Raw genomic sequence first — 18,653 nt, forward strand, 5'->3', positions numbered from 1 at the left:
GCGACGGACCTGTCTGGTTTTAAGATTAAGTTGGATGAGTTTATGGAGGGAATGGTTTAATGATAAAACATAGTAGCCAAGGAAAACCAAGCAATGGTACATGAACAGCATAATGGCCAACAAGGGTCAGGCTAGAGACTCTTGCCTATATGCTCGGGGTATTACTGATCGCCATATTTGGGGTCGGGAAGGAATTTTCCTCCAGGGTAGATTGGCTGAGCCTCTGGAGGTTTTTCGCCTTCCTCCGCAGCATGGGGCAGGGATCACTAGCAGGAGGGTCTCAGCCGATTGAAGTCACTAAAACACAGGATTGGGGACTTCAACGGTAGAGTCCAGGGAAGGGTCTTGCGGCCTGCAGCATGCAGGGGGTCAGACCAGATGATCATAATGGTCCCTTCTGACCTTAATGTCTATGAGTCTATGAGTCTATGAGTCTATGGTCCAAGTTTGCCAGGTCTCGGGGTGGCTGATAAGATCACATGCTATGCCTATGTTTTTCCAGCAGGGAGACTGCAAGTGAGTCCATCTCAGAGGCAGAAGTTGCATTTTCTACCTTTGCTGTTCTTTTCTCTTCCTCTTTTGTGTGTGTTCATCTTATTTTGTCTTCTACAAAACGGGATTGGATTTTAACAACTGCTCCAGCCCAGCTTAACTAACTTTTCTCTTTTCCCCAAAAAGGATCACTATTACCATCCAAGAGAGATTCACATGTGGGTTTTCCCCCCTCTAAAGACTCTCCAACTAAAGGGGAAGGGTACAAGAGATGTTAAGAGGAAAGCCTTACTTAATATTTTACATTTCAAATGCTTTAACTGCCCCCCCCCCCATATTTTTAATACAGGGCTAAAGAGATTTTTAATGATGTTGGCGCCATGGCACTAAGCAGGCTGAGGTCTTTGTATTCTAAACCCTGAACCTTGTTTAAAACTGTTTAATGTTGGTCATGATAAAGCCTTCACCTCTTTGGGCCCATATATTCCACCTAAATTAATACAACAGTGACTGTGATCACAGCCTGGCAGGATCAGAAAGAGAACACAGACCAAAAGCTATGTCCAATTTATAGCAGAGTTGCCATAAGTACTGATACTTAAGTGCTACATACGCCATTACAGAAGTACTATTAAGTACAAGTATGCTGTGGAAATAGTACTTCTAAAGAGGTAAGTAAAAGAACAAGAACTTCCAACTCCTGTATTCCCTGCAATTGTTAGGTCAATTTATGGACAACTACTTAAATAATATAAGCACAGAGTGGAAGAGAAAAACCAGCAACAATGAAGTTGTATTCATATACATAAATAGCCAAGGAATAACCATGACAAAATATCCCCATTTTCCCAACAGCCCTGCTGTGTTGGAGCACGCCCAGGGGCTGGTGAGCATTTCCTACACCACCCTGCAGGGGATGCAGCTATGGGTCCTGTTTTCTCTGTGCAGGACATCGAGAGGTATGTGTCTCCTCGCTGCTGCTGGCCCGGGCCAGGCAACGAGTCTCCCTTATGCCGGCTGCAGTGACCTATCAGAAGTGAAGTGGTGGGGCCACTACACTCCTTGGCTGGTGCACCAGCCAGGCTAACAGAACAAAGCTTGGGCAGTCAGAGCTCAGAGCCTGAAGGTCCCAAGTCAGGGCAATGGGTTCTGGGCCTGTCGGAACCCAGGACAGTCGGGAGAGATAGGATTTAAAAAAAAAACAAACCAACGCTGTTTTGAAGAAGTACTTGCAGATTAGGAAAAAGTTATGTATGCTTGAAGTACCTTTAAAATGTACTTAAACCCAAGAAGGCAGGGGGCTGGACTCGATGACCTTTCAAGGTCCCTTCCAGTTCTAGGAGATGGGATATCTCCATTATTATTATTATTATTATTATAAGTGCTAAGTACAGACTCTTTGAAGTACTTAATTAGAAGTATATAGAGCACTTCAAAATCTGTCAGTATGTACAAATGTACGTAAGGACACGGGAGTGGTGATTTATAGTTCCTTGTTGGGAGGCAGCGGCATCCTCTAGGGACCCGGGTAAGATTCCCGAGATCCTGGCATTTATGGATTCAGTCCAAACCAGCAGCCAGTTTAAATATTGAAGGCACTGATTTTCCATACAGATCAACTGCCTGTTTCATTTTCTCAATATTAAGATATTAAAAAGTGACTGGTCCAGCTGCCTTGGGGAGTGGGGGAGGTGGTGAGGGGGTCAATGCATCAAATAAAAACCCACCAAAGTGTCTGCCTTGAACTCACCAACTCCGACACCATCCTTGACGAGTACTGTACAATGCTGCTCCCAGCAGCTACGGCAAAACTGGTGCTGACAAGCCAGAGAGAGCAAGTTCTCCTTTCGGACAAACTGCATACACACTGCGCAGTGATGGGAGGAATGTACCATTGTCTGAAAGAGAGGTGCAAATCAGAGTTGGGCTGAAACGGGTCCTGGCATCACTTAGCTCTGCTGGCCCTGTAAGCCCAAAATGACCATTACCTGCCCCTACATGGCACTGTTGTGGAAGGAGCCCAGTGTTGTCTTTAAAACTTTACCCCAGGACAGACTCACCTTCACCTAATTCAGACTGCCCTTGGCTTCAGCCCATCAGAGGCTGGGAGAAGGAGCCATCTAGGAAAGGAGCACGCTGCTTCACCAATTAATTCTTTTTAGGAGCCTTTTAGGTGCCAGAGGACAACAGACAAGTCTTTCGCTTTCCTCATCCCAGTCACTGGACTGCCTGTGCCTCGGATCTGGTGTATTACCCACATGGAGATTTGTTTTTCTGGTCTCCATCCTTGTCCTGCTACCAAATGCAGATTGACCATCCCTTTGAAATACACTATTGCATTATTTCTTTCTTCAGTTAGTTTTTCCGTCTATCTTGTTAGCAGAGGTCAGTTCAAAGGGACTTGTTCATTCACTGTCTGGCTAGATCCCAGGAAGCAATCGTTCTGGGAACTCACCTATCAGTGTCTGTTTGGCTGGACAGCAATTTCAGATGACAAATGATGCAAGCCAATGTAGCACCTTTATGCACATCAGTGTTTGTGGGGAGGGAAAGCAGATCCCAGTCCACTGTGAAGTTCAAGGAACCTCTCCTATCTCTTCACCTTCACTTGTGTCACATATTGCATGCAGACACCATCCTTCTGGTGGAGGAGGAATGGGCAGGATTCATTGCAAAGTCAATGTTACCCCCAGGCCCTGCTGGTCCAGGAAGCAAGTCACTAGGAAACAATCTGGATCTCCCATGTGGTCGTGCAGAACGAGCCACTAAGCAACACATGCAGCCCTTAGCTACTCGTTATGTTTCATCTCACCCTTACAAGTTGAAGGGGAAGTAGGTTAACAGAGCACCACCACAAGCAAGATTCTGCCTCCACATCTGGAAGCAAAGTTTATACACCCATTTGTCCCTTTCAGACTGAAGCCATAATGCAAATCTCTTTCTAACGCCTTAAAGCTTTGGTACCTTCCAGAGAAACCTGCATGGGATAACTCACCTCCCAGGCCTGACTATGCACTCTTAGAACACAGCCACTGCTGAACGAGAGTGCAAGGGCCTGTTCACACTAGGAGTATAACCCTGTGGTAGCATCATCGTCTCCCACAGTAGGACCATCTTTGTTCTAGGAGACAGATTCCTATTGTTGCTGAGAACAGTTCTCTCACAGTGTTAGGGATCGCTTATTGCCTAGATCAAGTAAACATTTATTTGGGCAGCAGGCAGTTTCCCCAGTTCTAGCTAATTGTCTCTCCTATAATTCTCTTGTAGACTTGCTGCAGAAGGACCCACTGTTTCTTGGCAAGTAGAAAGGATTTCCACCATTCCCATTTTTATACACATCATAGTTTCACTCCAAGAAAAGCAACTTTTATCAGCTGTTTGGTTCAGATTCTGAGACTCTCCCCTTGAATCTTCTAGCTGGTGCCCTTCCCTATGGCATTCTAGAATACATGCTCTTCCCCCCACTTCTCTGGTACACATAGCATAAGCAGATTCAGAGGAACACTGAAAATACTTTCTCCTCTAACCTACGCTGGAGGAGTTCTCCGGGGTAGGTGTGTATTCCTAGGTGGCAGCATAACGAGCATTTTCATTTAGGGTTGTGTACAGAACTTCCACAACCTGGGGCCTATATATTCTGCATTCAAGACGTGGTGCATTCCAGAGCATTAAAGGTGTTTCCACAAACTGTGTAAACACACTTTACAATACAATCTTAAATGCATGAGACCTATTGGGACCAGTACCTCAGTTTAGACAGCTTGCAGTCAGAGTGGGTCTTTCCACTGATGAAGAGGGACAATTCCTCCTTCCATAATGTTGCCTTCACATGTGGAAAAATCTGGTTGTTCATAAAGGGGCACTACGATAACAAATTACCTTGAGAGTAGCACCTAAAGGTCCCAGCGAAGATCAGAACCGCACTGTGACAGGCATTGTATAAACATGGTAAGAGAAGTCTCTCCCGGAAGAGTTCACATGGTAATAGACCAGGCAACCAATGCAGTATGTTCATTTTACAGAGAGGGAACTGAAGCAGAGTGACTTGCCCCAGCAAAGCACGTAGCAGAGCTAGGAACTGGACCCAGATTTTCCAAGTCCTAATCCAATGCCTTAACTACCTCACCCTTCCTCCCAAAGGCACAGAACAGCATCTAGGTGTCCTCCTCAGAGGAGGGCACCTAGATGAAAGCAGATACAAGAAAACTAGTTCCAGTTCGTAAGTGCTCAGGGCCCTTTTCACAACATATGTAGTAAAGATTAAATTAGTCTGGAACCCAAACATGCTAGAGAGTTTATTTTAAGTTCATGCACCCTTCCACTTTTAGCTACTACTGATGAAGAAGAAAAAGAAAAAAGCTAAAAGTTGACTCAGATGCAACAGAAACTATCCATTGTAAAAACCAGCCTCCCCTAGATCCAATATTCTGTAATCCAGTTTCTGACAAGTCACAATCCATTCCCAGAATAACTATTTGTGACATAACACATTGGATTGCAACACTCCCAGCGAATGAATCCTGTAAACATGCAGTAGGAAGCTTCTAACTGAGAAGCAAGTTTCCAAGGACTCTGGCCACCACTGCTTCAAAACCTAAACTGTGGGTTCAAAGGTCACTGTGAAACTGGTTGGGAAGAAGCATCCTTTGTAGATTAGCCTCAACATCCTTGGGCAGAGCAATGCAGCCACCTCAGGGCAACACCTAATTTCAGTAACAAATAGGCCTTATTTTCTCTATCAACTCACAGTTCTCTTAAAGCCTCTCTTAGAAACAAACAGAGCAAGATCAGAAGAGCCCTCTTGGGCCATGCAGTCTGCTCCGGTGGATTCTGCAGAACTCTCACTTCCAGGTTTGATCTAACCTGCTCTTGAAGAGCTACAGGGATTTAATTTACTCATCTGGAGAGGTTATTCTTGAACATTAACTGCAACCCCATATGAAGGCTTACATTTAAGTGCCAGAGACATTTTGGCTATGTCTCATTGTAAAACAGCAACAGGAGGTATTGGTAAAGGTTTAAAACACTACGTCTGCAAGAAATGTTAGTGTGAGGCAGGCCATGCAGTGAGTAAGGTGATCCTAGAATGGAGTGGGGCAGAATGAAGTTGCCAGTTACTTACATGTTTGGATGAGGTGGGTTGAACTCGTGCTTCCACTAGCAACTGGGCAGAATTGGACTTGTGCCTGGAAGGGTGAATTTAAGAATTAAACTCTTGCACCAAACTGCATTTTGATTTTACAAGAACCGTTTTGCGACTAATGAAGAGCAGCTTCTGGCTGAACGGGAGTGGAGTCTCACAGGATACTTGATCCAGGAAAGGCTACGCCCATTCTTCATGGAGGCCTTAATGCAGCAACATGGGCCCTTGCTAATAAAACCCTCCTTTTTTGGACATAACTAGCATAGGGTTGCCAACTTTCTACTCGCACAAAACCGAACACCCTTGCCCCACCCCTCCTCTGAGGCCCCGCCCCCACTCACTCCATCACCCCTCCCGCTGTTGCTCGCTCTCTCCCCACCCTCCCTCACTTGCTCATTTTCACCGGGCTGGTCGGGGGTTGGGGTGCGGGACAGGGTGAGGGCTCCAGGGTGGGGCCCGCAATGAGGAGGTCAGGGGCGGGAGGGGGTTCTGGGCTGAGGCAATGGGTTGGGATGCAAGAGGGGATGAGGGCTCCAGCTGGGGGTGCGGGCTCTGGGTTGCAGGAAGGGACTGGGGGGTGGAGCCGAGGGGTTCAGAGTATAGAAGGGGGCTCTGGGCTGAGGCAGGGGGCTGGGGAGTGGAGAGAGGTACGGGTTCTGTGGCTGGGGGTGCGGGTTCCAGGGTGGAGCCAGAAATCAGGGGGTTAGGGTGCAGGAAGGGGGTTCTGGGCTAGGGGTTGGTGTGCGGGAGGAGGGGGTGAGGGCTCCGGCTGGGGGTGTGGGCTCTGCGGTGGGACTGGGGATGAGGGGTTTGGAGTGCAGGAGGGTGCTCCGGGCTGGGGCTGAAGGGTTTGAAGGGAAAGAGAGGGATCAGGACTGGGACAGGGGGTTGGCGCGTGGGAGGGAGTGAGGGGTGCAGGCTCCAGCGATGCTTACCTCAAGCAGCTCCTGGAAGCAGCAGCATGTCCCCCCTCCGGCTCCTAAGCGGAGGTGCAGGCAGGCGGCTCTGCGCATTGCCCCATCTGCAGGCACCGCCAATGGGATCTGCAGAACCGGTGCTTGGGACGGGGCAGCGCGTGGAGCCCCTAGCTTCCCCTACATGGAGGAGCTAGAGGGGGGGGGACATGCCGCTGCTTCTGGGAGCCACTGCCTTAGCCCGGACTTTTAACGGCCCAGTCAGCAGTGCTGACTGGAGCTGCCAGGGTCCCTTTTTCGACCGGGCGTTCAGGTCGAAAACTGGGCAACCCTAAACTAGCACTGGCAACCCACCTGGCAACCCTAAACTAGCACTGTTCAAAAAATAGTGACTATGCTTAACAGGGTGGATAAAAATTGTTTTTAATAAAAAACTGGATTTATCTGTCTGTTTTTTTAAATTTACATTAAATACAGTTTTATTTAATATTATTTAAAAATATATATTTAAAATTAAATTTGAAATTAAATAGGCCTTTACTTAATATAAAGAAAATAATTTAAATTTTAAAAATATTAAGCAAGACATGTTTGCTGCAGAAGTTTTAAAGAAAGTCAAACTACTGAACTGGTGGAAGTCACTGGCTAAGCACCTTGGAACCACAGTTTAAGCACTAACCTAACTTTTAGCAGCAGTTCCTTCTGTTGGTGTAGAGAGAATATTTTCTTCATTTCAATTTATTCGACTAGGACAGTTCAGTGCCTAGTTGATTCAAAGCTAAGAAACTAATCGTAAGTTGAAAAGAAGGAAAGCTTGTTTTCCTGTTCAAATTGCAGAATAAAAAACTAGGTATAAGAAGGTGAGGTTTACTAATTCTAAAATCCTGAAGGAAACAGTGGCCAGAAACAATCAGTTCAATTCACTAATTACAGATATTACTTTCTTTGTTTAATAAATCAGTTGTAAATGCAAAACCTGTTTTGATAAACTTTTTTCTTATGTATGCAGCACATTTTAGGTAATTTTATTTAACTAATTTTTTTTTAAAATGCTGGTCTGATGCATTTGTAATTGAATTCCCATCCAAAAAGCTTGACACAAATCAAAAGTCAAAAATTATTTTAAATAAGAAATGCATCATTCGCCATAATAAAAATGCAAAAATTAAGAATCTGACTAAGGAAGAAGCTGTATAATTGCTTAAATAAATCTCAGACACAGAGATTCAAAGACCAAAAGGGACCACTGTGGTTAACTAACGTGACCTCCTGTATAGCACAGGTCATAGAACTTCCCAAACATAATTCCTAGAGCAGATATTTTAGAAAAATAGCCAATCTTGATTTAAAAATTGCCAGTGTACCCTCCTGGTTAGCAAAAAGAAGCACAAACAAGTGTAAAGTTGTATTTAGTGGCAAATCATCACGTTTTAATGGTTACCAACTAGTGAGAATCAACCTTTTAGGAAAATAACAAAAGTACTCATGCAAAATGAGATTAAAATCAGGTATTTAAATGACCGTTTCCTGCTTTCTGATTTAAATCACTTTGACTTAAATCAGTCCAGCCTGATGTTTAATCCAAATGTGAACTAGATTTCCCTTATATTCTTAGACAGGATAGACCAACCGGATTTTCCTGATCTAAATCCCCTTTCAACAAAGGCTGTTGACATTTCACACTTCAGTTTGGACAGTTTGGTCTCACTTTGATTCCAATACATTATCTAGATAAATATTTATGCAATTGTATCACAGCACCCACGCCCTCCAAGAACATCAAATAAGAAATAAGCAGCATTAGAAGTAGCCACTTGTTGCTGTTTGGGGCTTCCAACACTGCAGAGGAAGGTTTTCACAATGGATGTAAACATCACTGAATTCAATCAAAGTCATTTCTATTCACATTGGGATAGGTAAACCTCCTTCTTCTCACTTCATAACTTTTAGGGATTGAAATTAGGGGCCTCCACTGAATTTATATCAAGTGCAGCTAAGGAAGGAAAATGGAAGTTTGACATTAGCTTGAGGACCGGCTGCATTAAGAAACAATCTGTAATGTTGCAGTTTTAAAAATAAAGCCCCTCCCCAATGTACTCCTGTTCCAGATCTGACCGCTTACATGCCAGAAGAGCAGTGGCTCCCATGCAGAAATCCCACCTTCTGGAGCTAGTTCTAGACCTCCTGGGGACCAGCTACGTACTGTGGGAAGCTTGCTTGCTCCCTCAGTGTGCACCATGGCCATTCAGGAAACTGCATTTCTCCCACCCTCTCTGGAAGGGGTCGATTGCTACCAGGGACTTGTGGGGCAGATTCACTCTTACTATTTCTGGACCAGCCAAGAGGAGATGCAAAGAGGCACTGGCTGCTGGCCTGTGCTTCTCAGATGGGTTTGGACACAACCTACACTCTGCCTTTGCAGCTTGTTGATCTGCTATAAGAATTGTTGAGTACTACTCGAATCGCTACTGAGCCAGTATCCCACGTCCCAATAGCCTGACATCCTATCAGTGCTCTCCACAAAAATCACCAACTGTATCCAGAAGGAGCAAAAAGCTTTAATCTGAAAGCATGACTGTCTTGTAAACCGGCACTAGTTCAGTACCTGTTTATGGCCAGGAATCAGATTCTTCTCTCAGTGGAAAAACTTACTAGAAACAGAGGCGATCCTAAAGGAAATTTTCCCTTTGTTATAATCAACTACTGCTGAAGCTTTCTCAATATACAGGATCAAATTTAAAGCAAAATGCATTTGCATTGCTTAACAATCCCTTAAACAGATGGTAGCCTTCCAGGACAAACAAACACCATCTCCCTCCCTTTATTCTACCTGCATTAGCTGGTCAGCTAGGGGAATTCACTTGATCAAAATGCAACCTTCCTCTTCACCCCCTGGGGTACAGTATGCAGCCTCCCTGCTGGCCCAACCGTTCTCTTGTGTAGACATCAGTGGGAAACAGCCTGGTACATTCATATTTGCAAAACAGTGAGAGTGAAAAGCGACTAGCATGGGATACATACAGTTAGTCACACTTACCTTTCCAAAATCTCTGACACTTGCCAGTGGAAACTAACTAATACAAGCTTAGCAACTGCATGAGACACCTGTGAAAAGAGGAAAAAAAGAATCAAGAGGCATATTTCCAGAGCCCCACCTTGTACACCTAGGGGTTTGCACGCGCACACACACGCGCGCACACACACACCCATCGCCCCATAATGCAGGTCATTGTTCAGACTTTTCCGTGCTAGTGGTCTGGGCTGGAAATTATTCCTATGAAATTTGTTTCTCAAACCATTACGCACAGTTCATGTTTTCGCTCACTGTCAGGTGTCAGGGCCAAAAGAAATCTACAGTAAAACATGCCAATGCCTGCCAGTATTTTCTCCCAGAACCTGCAGGCCATTAATTAGGCTTTAAATAGGGCTTTAAACTAGGTTCGACGGGGACAGGTGAGCAAAGCCCACAGGTAAGTGGGGAACATGGAGACCGGGGAGATGGGTCGGAAACAAGAGGGAGTGTGGGCTATATTGGCAGAGAGAAAGGAGAGTCAGGACAAAACTGGGAGGAAAGATCAAACCAGTATCTTAGATGCCTATATACAAATGCGAGAAGTATGGGGAATAAGCAGGAAGAACTGGAAGTGCTAATAAATAAATACAACTATGACATTGTTGGCATCACTGAAACTTGGTGGGATAATACACATGATTGGAATGTTGGTGTGGATGGGTACAGCTTGCTCAGGAAGGATAGACAGGGGAAAAAGGGAGGAGGTGTTGCCTTATATATTAAAAATGTACACACTTGGACTGAGGTAGAGATGGACATAGGAGACGGAAGTGTTGAGAGTCTCTGGGTTAGGCTTAAAGGGGCAAAAAACAAGGGAGATGTCATGCTAGGAGTCTACTACAGGCCACCTAACCAGGTGGAAGAGGTGGATGAGGCTTTTTTCAAGCAACTAACAAAATCATCCAAAGCCCAAGATTTGGTGGTGATGGGGGACTTCAACTATCTGGATATATGTTGGGAAAATAACACAACCGGGCACAGACTATCCAACAAATTCTTGGACTGCATTGGAGACAACTTTTTATTTCAGAAGGTTGAAAAAGCTACTAGGGGGGAAGCTGTTCTAGACTTGATTTTAACAAATAGGGAGGAACTCGTTGAGAATGTGAAAGTAGAAGGCAGCCTGGGTGAAAGTGATCATGAAATCATAGAGTTTGCAATTCTAAGGAAGGGTAGAAGGGAGAACAGCAAAATAGAGACAATGGATTTCAGGAAGGCAGATTTTGGGAAGCTCAGAGAGCTGATGGGTAAGGTCCCATGGGAATCAAGACTGAGGGGAAAAACAACTGAGGAGAGTTGGCAGTTTTTCAAAGGGACGCTATTAAGGGCCCAAAAGCAAGCTATTCCGCTGGCTAGGAAAGATAGAAAATGTGGCAAAAGACCACCTTGGCTTAACCACGAGATCTTGCACGATCTAAAAAATAAAAAGGAGTCATATAAAAAATGGAAACTAGGACAGATTACAAAGGATGAATATAGGCAAACAACACAGGAATGCAGGGGCAAGATTAGAAAGGCAAAGGCACAAAATGAGCTCAAACTAGCTACGGGAATAAAAGGAAACAAGAAGACTTTTTATCAATACATTAGAAGCAAGAGGAAGACCAAAGACAGGGTAGGCCCACTGCTTAGTGAAGAGGGAGAAACAGTAACAGGAAACTTGGAAATGGCAGAGATGCTTAATGACTTCTTTGTTTCGGTCTTCACCGAGAAGTCTGAAGGAATGCCTAACATAGTGAATGCTAATGGGAAGGGGGTAGGTTTAGCGGATAAAATAAAAAAAGAACAAGTTAAAAATCACTTAGAAAAGTTAGATGCCTGCAAGTCACCCGGGCCTGATGAAATGCATCCTAGAATACTCAAGGAGCTAATAGAGGAGGTATCTGAGCCTCTAGCTATTATCTTTGGAAAGTCATGGGAGACAGGAGAGATTCCAGAAGACTGGAAAAGGGCAAATATAGTGCCCATCTATAAAAAGGGAAATAAAAACAACCCAGGTAACTACAGACCAGTTAGTTTAACTTCTGTGCCAGGGAAGATAATGGAGCAAGTAATTAAGGAAATCATCTGCAAACACTTGGAAGGTGGTAAGGTGATAGGGAACAGCCAGCATGGATTTGTGAAGAACAAATCATGTCAAACCAATCTGATAGCTTTCTTTGATAGGATAACGAGCCTTGTGGATAAGGGTGAAGCGGTGGATGTGGTGTACCTAGACTTTAGTAAGGCATTTGATACGGTCTCGCATGATATTCTTATCGATAAACTAGGCAAATACAAATTAGATGGGGCTACTATAAGGTGGGTGCATAACTGGCTGGATAACCGTACTCAGAGAGTTGTTATTAATGGTTCCCAATCCTGCTGGAAAGGCGTAACGAGTGGGGTTCCGCAGGGGTCTGTTTTGGGACCGGCTCTGTTCAATATCTTCATCAACGACTTAGATATTGGCATAGAAAGTACGCTTATTAAGTTTGCGGATGATACCAAACTGGGAGGGATTGCAACTACTTTGGAGGACAGGGTCATAATTCAAAATGATCTGGACAAATTGGAGAAATGGGCTGAGGTAAACAGGATGAAGTTTAACAAAGACAAATGCAAAGTGCTCCACTTAGGAAGGAAAAATCAATTTCACACATACAGAATGGGAAAAGACTGTCTAGGAAGGAGTACGGCAGAAAGGGATCTAGGGGTTATAGTGGACCACAAGCTAAATATGAGTCAACAGTGTGATGCTGTTGCAAAAAAAGCAAACATGATTCTGGGATGCATTAACAGGTGTGATGTGAGCAAGACACGAGAAGTCATTCTTCCGCTCTACTCTGCTCTGGTTAGGCCTCAGCTGGAGTATTGTGTCCAGTTCTGGGCGCCGCATTTTAAAAAAGATGTGGAGAAATTGGAAAGGGTCCAAAGAAGAGCAACAAGAATGATTAAAGGTCTTGAGAATATGACCTATGAAGGAAGGCTGAAAGAACTGGGTTTGTTTAGTTTGGAAAAGAGAAGACTGAGAGGGGACATGATAGCAGTTTTCAGGTATCTAATAGGGTGTCATAAGGAGGAGGGAGAGAACTTGTTCACCTTAGCCTCTAAGGATAGAACCAGAAACAATGGGTTTAAACTGCAGCAAGGGAGGTCTAGGTTGGACATTAGGAAAAAGTTCCTAACTGTCAGGGTGGTTAAAAACTGGAACAAATTGCCTAGGGAGGTTGTGGAATCTCCGTCTCTGGAGATATTTAAGAGTAGGTTAGATAAATGTCTATCAGGGATGGTCTAGACAGTATTTGGTCCTGCCATGCGGGCAGGGGACTGGACTCGATGACCTCTCGAGGTCCCTTCCAGTCCTATAATCTATGAATCTATAATTTTCCAGCTCAAGCTTTAAAGAAGGGTCCCAGTTTAAACAGATCCCCTCAATAAAAGGATAAACAATGCCATGGGTGGGGAACGGAGCTACACATACAGCTGTATCTAAAGTAACCACTGTTCCAACTGATGCAGCTAAGTGTGAGAAACTCAAAACCTGCCTGTTGCTTCCCCTGTCTAAGCCTAAAAAGGGTGGGACTCAAGAGAGAGGAGGCGGCAGGGGCCAGGTCAAAATTAAGGTTAAGATTTTGTCACGGTTATTTTTAGTAAAAGTCACGGACAGGTTGTGGGCAACAAGCAAAAATTCACGGGAGCCCATGACCCGTCTGTGACTTTTACTAAAAATAAGTGTGGGGGAGGAGGAATGACAGCTGGAGCCCCCTGGGGCAGGGACTGGCAGCCCGAGTCCTGCCACTGGGGGCAAGAGAACTGACAGCCTGAGCTCCACCACTACGGCGGGGGCAGGGATGCACAACCGCAGTCCAGGCTCCGGCCGTGGGCACTGACAACTGAAACCGAAGTCACAGAGGTCCGGTAAAGTCATGGAACCAGTCACCTCCATGACTAAAGCGTATCGTTAGTCATAATAGAGCACACTATGCCATGTGAGTTGTGCAGGAGCAGACAGACACCCCCTAAGGAGCAGGGCGGAGAAGAGGTGACCTGCTGCACGCGGGGGCACAGATTATGGTAAGAAAGAAAAGGAAACATTTAGCTTTCCTGCCACAGGACTAGAGACGGTACAACTTCCAGTGATGGGCTGATGCCCTGCAACCGGTCTGGGGCAGAGGCTAGAATGAAATAATTTCTACTGGCCTGAGCAGGGTAACCCTGTGTAATTTTAGAGAAGGGCTAAATTACAAATATTTCCAGGTAGCCCCAGAAGAGGAAGCAAGTTAAAAGTTTCAAATCTTACATTGTTATCTTGGTGCAGTATTAATAGGAGCATACAAGTGTGATGGGGCTGTAGGGTAAAGCTGGGGTCTGAACCACATGACAATACAGGTACTGAACACTTGTTTTTAAAATGCGAGGCTGTAAATTAGAGTCACATATGGAGATTCAGATATATTAAGGGCTGACACCTTGGAGGCAGCTCAGGAGAATGGGCACGGTTAGAAGGATGAGCCGTTAGGACAAGCACTGTATGCTGCCTGCTTCGTTTTGACTGAGAAGGATGTTAAAGAGTGTGTGCTAACTAGAAGAGTAAGTGATTGTCCTAGGTCTTGGCCAAAGCTTCTCCACAAAACCACCCCAGATAAAATGCATCAGTTTCAATGATTTATAACTAAGGTTAAGATTTTGTCACAGTTATTTTTAGTAAAAGTCATGGACAGGTCGCGGGCAATAAACAAAAATTCACTGGAGCCTGTGACCTGTCCGTGACTTTTACCAAAAATAACCGAGGGGGGGGGGGGAGAACGACAGCCCAAGCCCCACCGCAGGGGGTGGGGGCACTGACAGCCCAAGCCCCACAGCAATGGGACGGAGGGCACAGCCCCAACCAAGCCACAGGGCTCTGGTCTCACCACCGGGGTGGGGTAGCCCCAGCTCCAGCCATGGGGGGGAAGGGGAGAATACAGCCCTGGCTGCAGCTGCTGACAGCCGAAGCAGTGCCAGACTGACAGCCCCTAGACGCTGAAGGGCTATGCTTATCCTCAAAACACATTGCAGCACGGGTAGCTGAAGTGCAAACTCCACACACTGAAGGAGTGGGGGCACAGCACCTCGGCCCCAACGGGCAGGAAGTACTCTAGATGAGCAGGAGTCCCCATGGCAGAGTTACAGAACAATTAGCAAGACACTATAAATTGCTGGGCAAAGTTAAGTTTCTCAGGTACTGAATAGAGATAATGCAATAAACATGATTCATTTCTGCCTACAGGAATTGAGACCTTTGTTTCACCCCCCTCGAGTAGCATACGATACAGAGTTCTGCAGATGTTGTGGTTTGTTGATCTCCAATATATAAAGTCCAATTAGAAAAATCTTCACCTATTCTGATGCCCAGATTAATCAAGTTGGGTGGTATGTTTTACAGTCCTCAGGTTCTTGTCTTTTTTCAGGGTAAGAAAAACTCATCATATTGATGTGTCCTGGAAAGTTTATCTTGCCCAAGAGAATGCTGAAACATCTGAAGGATTGGATAAAGGAATTCTCTGGGTGCTCTATTCCTTCTTGAAGGCTGAAGAGCGTAGAGTTAATTGGCTGTGTCCCCAGCTCATTTTCCTAGACAGGCCACCTTATTTTCCAGCAGTTGCAGCCTGGCCCCCACATATGTGGTCTTGTTCAATATCTTCATCAATGATTTAGATAATGGCATAGAGAGTACACATATAACGTTTGTGGACAATACCACACTGGGAGGGCTTGCAAGTGCTTTGGAGGAGGATGGGATTAAAATGCAAAATGATCTGGACAAACTGGAGAAATGATCTGAAGTAAACAGGACGACAGTCAATAAGGACAAATGCAAAGTACTCCATTTAGGAAGGAACAATCAGTTGCACACATCCAAAATGGGAAATGACTGCCTAGGAAGGAGTACTGAGGAAAAGGATCGGAGGGTCATAGTGGATCACAAGCTAAATATGAGTCAACAGTGTAACACTGTTGCAAAAAAAAAAAAAAAAGTGAACATCATTCTGGGATGTATTAGCAGGAATATTGTAAGCAGGAAATGAGAAGCAATTCTTCCACTCTACTGCACGCTGATTAGGCCACAACTGGAGTATTGTGTCCAGTTCTAGGCCCCACATTTCAGGAAAGATGTGAACAAATTGGAGAAAGTCCAGAAAAGAGCAACAAAAATGATTAAAGGTCTAGAAAACATGACCTATGAGGGAAGATTGAAAAAATTGGGTTTGTTTAGTTTGGAGAAGAGAAGACAGAGGGGACACGATAATATAAAAGGTTGTTTCAAGGAGCAGGGAGAAAAATTGTTCTCTTTAACCTCTGAGGATCGGACAAGAAGCAATGGGCTAAAATTGTAGCCAGGGCAGTTTAAGTTGCACATTAGGAAAAACTTCCTACCTGTCAGGGTGGTTAAGCACTGGAATAAATTGCCCAGGGAGGTTGTGGAATCTCCATCATTGGAGATTTTTAAGAGCAGGTTGGACAAACGCCTGTCAGGGATGATCTAGATAATACTTAGCCCAGCCCTGAGTGCCGGGGACTGGACTAGACGACCTCTCGAGGTCCATTCCAGTCCTACGGTTCTATCTGAGACATCTCTGTGGCTATAATTTTTCAACCATTGCCACCTGGCCTTGAGAGTGGTCCACCCAGGTAGGAATTTGATCCTAAAGCTTAAAGTGTGTTTCATGTTTGAGAACTTAGAATCCTTAATGGTGATTAGTTTGGTGGTGTAGCTATGCAGACCTCATCCTGAATGTCTTCCAGGTCTGACTTGCTTTTCTGGAGCTCTGTCTTCATTGTGGATTTTGCAGAGACCTCCTGATGGCGTTTTAAAGAGAATTCCTAGGGACATTCTTAGACTAAGCTCTAACTGGTCCACAGAAAAATCCATTTTTTCCAACACACAGATTTTGAAACGTGCTGGCTGGGAGCCCAACAGGGTGCAGCTTGACCCCGTGCTCATTACATGACCACTTAAGGAGAGAGTACATTAGGGATGAGTCAGAGTCAACACATCTTGTGACTTTAAGTCAGGCTGAAAACGTCCTGCAAAATCAGGGTTGTGTTTGGAAGTGCCTGGTCAGAGAAGAGAACAAACCTAGTAGGAAGGAGAAAAAGAAAGTGTTTGGGCTCACTACTGCTGGGGCTGGGAATCTCTCCAGGGAGAAACCAGGAAGAAAGTCCTCTTTCCCCCAGTAGAGCCAACACTGGGTTTTAACTACCATAATAAAAGTTTTTCTCTAAGCCACAAAGGTAAGAAAATATTTCTCAAGTTTTCCTTTTAATCCTAGAACATGACTTTCCAGTGGTTGCAACTTTGGATTGTCTCATCAAGAGAAGGTAATTGGTGATCAAGATAAATTACTGCTAGATCAAACCCTTGCAGACTTACACCAATACCCTGGCATGGTCAAAGCAACCCACGAAGAGCAAGAGCCGCTGCAACCACCATGGCTGATGAACAATGAAGGTAGAGTAGATGAGGTCAATTTAGACAACTCCAGCCTTCCAAACCGTACCACCACAGGGAACTACGGCAACTCCCAAGATTAGATCCCAGTTAGGACACACTATATTTTGCTGAAAACTTCTAAAGATGCTTGACTTTCATATACTGTATTAACTAGAATGAAACATATCTAAGTAAAAGTTTAACCTGAAAAGGAAAAAATAAGTCTTTTGTGCTTCTTTATCATTCATAAAGAAGACCGGAGATATTTTTCATTAGAGACAGATATCAACTTCTGTGATTTTGCAGGAGAATTCCTTGGAGAACTGTAGAAACAGTGGGACTGAGACACTACCAGGAACTGAAACCTGGGCAAATGAAAGGCATTTTTCATCATACAGTTTAAAACTTTTAATTAACACCTATTTAACTCAGACTTCTGACATACTGGGTAGAACACTGTGAAAGTTCTAAGCATTCAGAGTATTGCTTAGAATTAGACTGACATTTCAGCCTCTCCCTCAGCTACAGATTGTGAGCTGTAGAAGAAGTAGGAGAAATGCAGTTCAGACTCACGAGCTGTAGCCTTGATATCATGGAACAGTCCTGACACCAGCATAGCACAACTATTTCTAAATCAGGGGGGTTTAATCTCCCCCCGTCACCTGGCCACAGGCGTGCAGACACCCAATGTCAGCCCACAAGATTAGAAACATATTTACAAGTCAGAGTGCAGTGAAGGACTCATAAATACTCCAAGTGCTGCTAAGCAAGACTAGCAAGTGCTTTCAGTCCACAACATAGCTTGCTGCGCACTGAATAAAGAGGATCTCACATTAAGTCTCAACTCCTTGTTCTCTGTACTTAATCATTTTACATTAGCCTTAATCGACCTGCTCTCGCGTGCACACAGCAGTGATTTCAGCTGCCAAGTGGGATCAGTAGAGCTTTAGTTAGGGAAAACTAACTAAGTGCAGCATTTCTCAGACTGCAAGTTATTTTTCCAGGGAAGACAATGCAAGCTCAATGAAAATAAGTTCTAAGCAAGACATTATACAGAGGGGTTGTGTTAGCTGCTGCTGAGTTGTGCTCACTCAAGCCATACCCTGTGCCCCAGCAGGCCAGCCAACTCCAGTTAAAAGCACCATCACACTCAAGTTAAGGGTGTGCGTGGTCACCACTTGAGTTCTCTGCAGTAAAGACAAACCCATCTTCTGCCCCATTTCACCACTTCTCTCTGCTAGAGGATCCCAGGTGTGTTTTTAAGAAACACAACTGAAGAAAAGAGAAGAAATTGCTCATATGAAGGCCATCACTTCAGGGTACACAGAATAGCAATATCAGCTGAATTACTGAATTTGACAGCCATAACATGTGAATTTGGCAATGTATTTTAATTGCCTCGCACAGCTTCTGTGCTCATCTGGTCCAGCTATAAGATGGCAATGTGAAACTCAGATTATTTCCATAGTGCTCTCTCTTCCCTCCACCTCCCCCCAAGATCAGACTCATCAACAGCTGTGAGCTGCCATGTTCGCTCAGTGAAGATCCAGACAGGCTGCAAGTTTTAGGTGATGC

At 44.7% G+C, this 18,653-nt stretch overlaps 1 protein-coding gene across 4 annotated transcripts in view; it reads right to left on the reverse strand.

Annotated features, from left to right (window-relative positions):
- Positions 1–18,653, reverse strand: part of ARIH2 (ariadne RBR E3 ubiquitin protein ligase 2) — a 58,895-nt gene that overhangs the window by 23,397 nt on the left and 16,845 nt on the right. For all 4 annotated transcript variants that reach the window (XM_054036069.1, XM_054036066.1, XM_054036068.1 and 1 more), the window contains 3 exons: positions 9,587–9,654; positions 5,615–5,678; positions 2,243–2,390 (listed from right to left, as the gene is read on the reverse strand). In XM_054036069.1, coding sequence (XP_053892044.1) covers positions 2,243–2,390; positions 5,615–5,678; positions 9,587–9,654 — 280 coding nt within the window. The remainder of the gene's footprint in view (positions 1–2,242; positions 2,391–5,614; positions 5,679–9,586; positions 9,655–18,653) is intronic.

Source organism: Malaclemys terrapin, chromosome 7, assembly GCF_027887155.1.
Source record: "Malaclemys terrapin pileata isolate rMalTer1 chromosome 7, rMalTer1.hap1, whole genome shotgun sequence".
NCBI classification, from domain to species: Eukaryota; Metazoa; Chordata; order Testudines; family Emydidae; genus Malaclemys; species Malaclemys terrapin.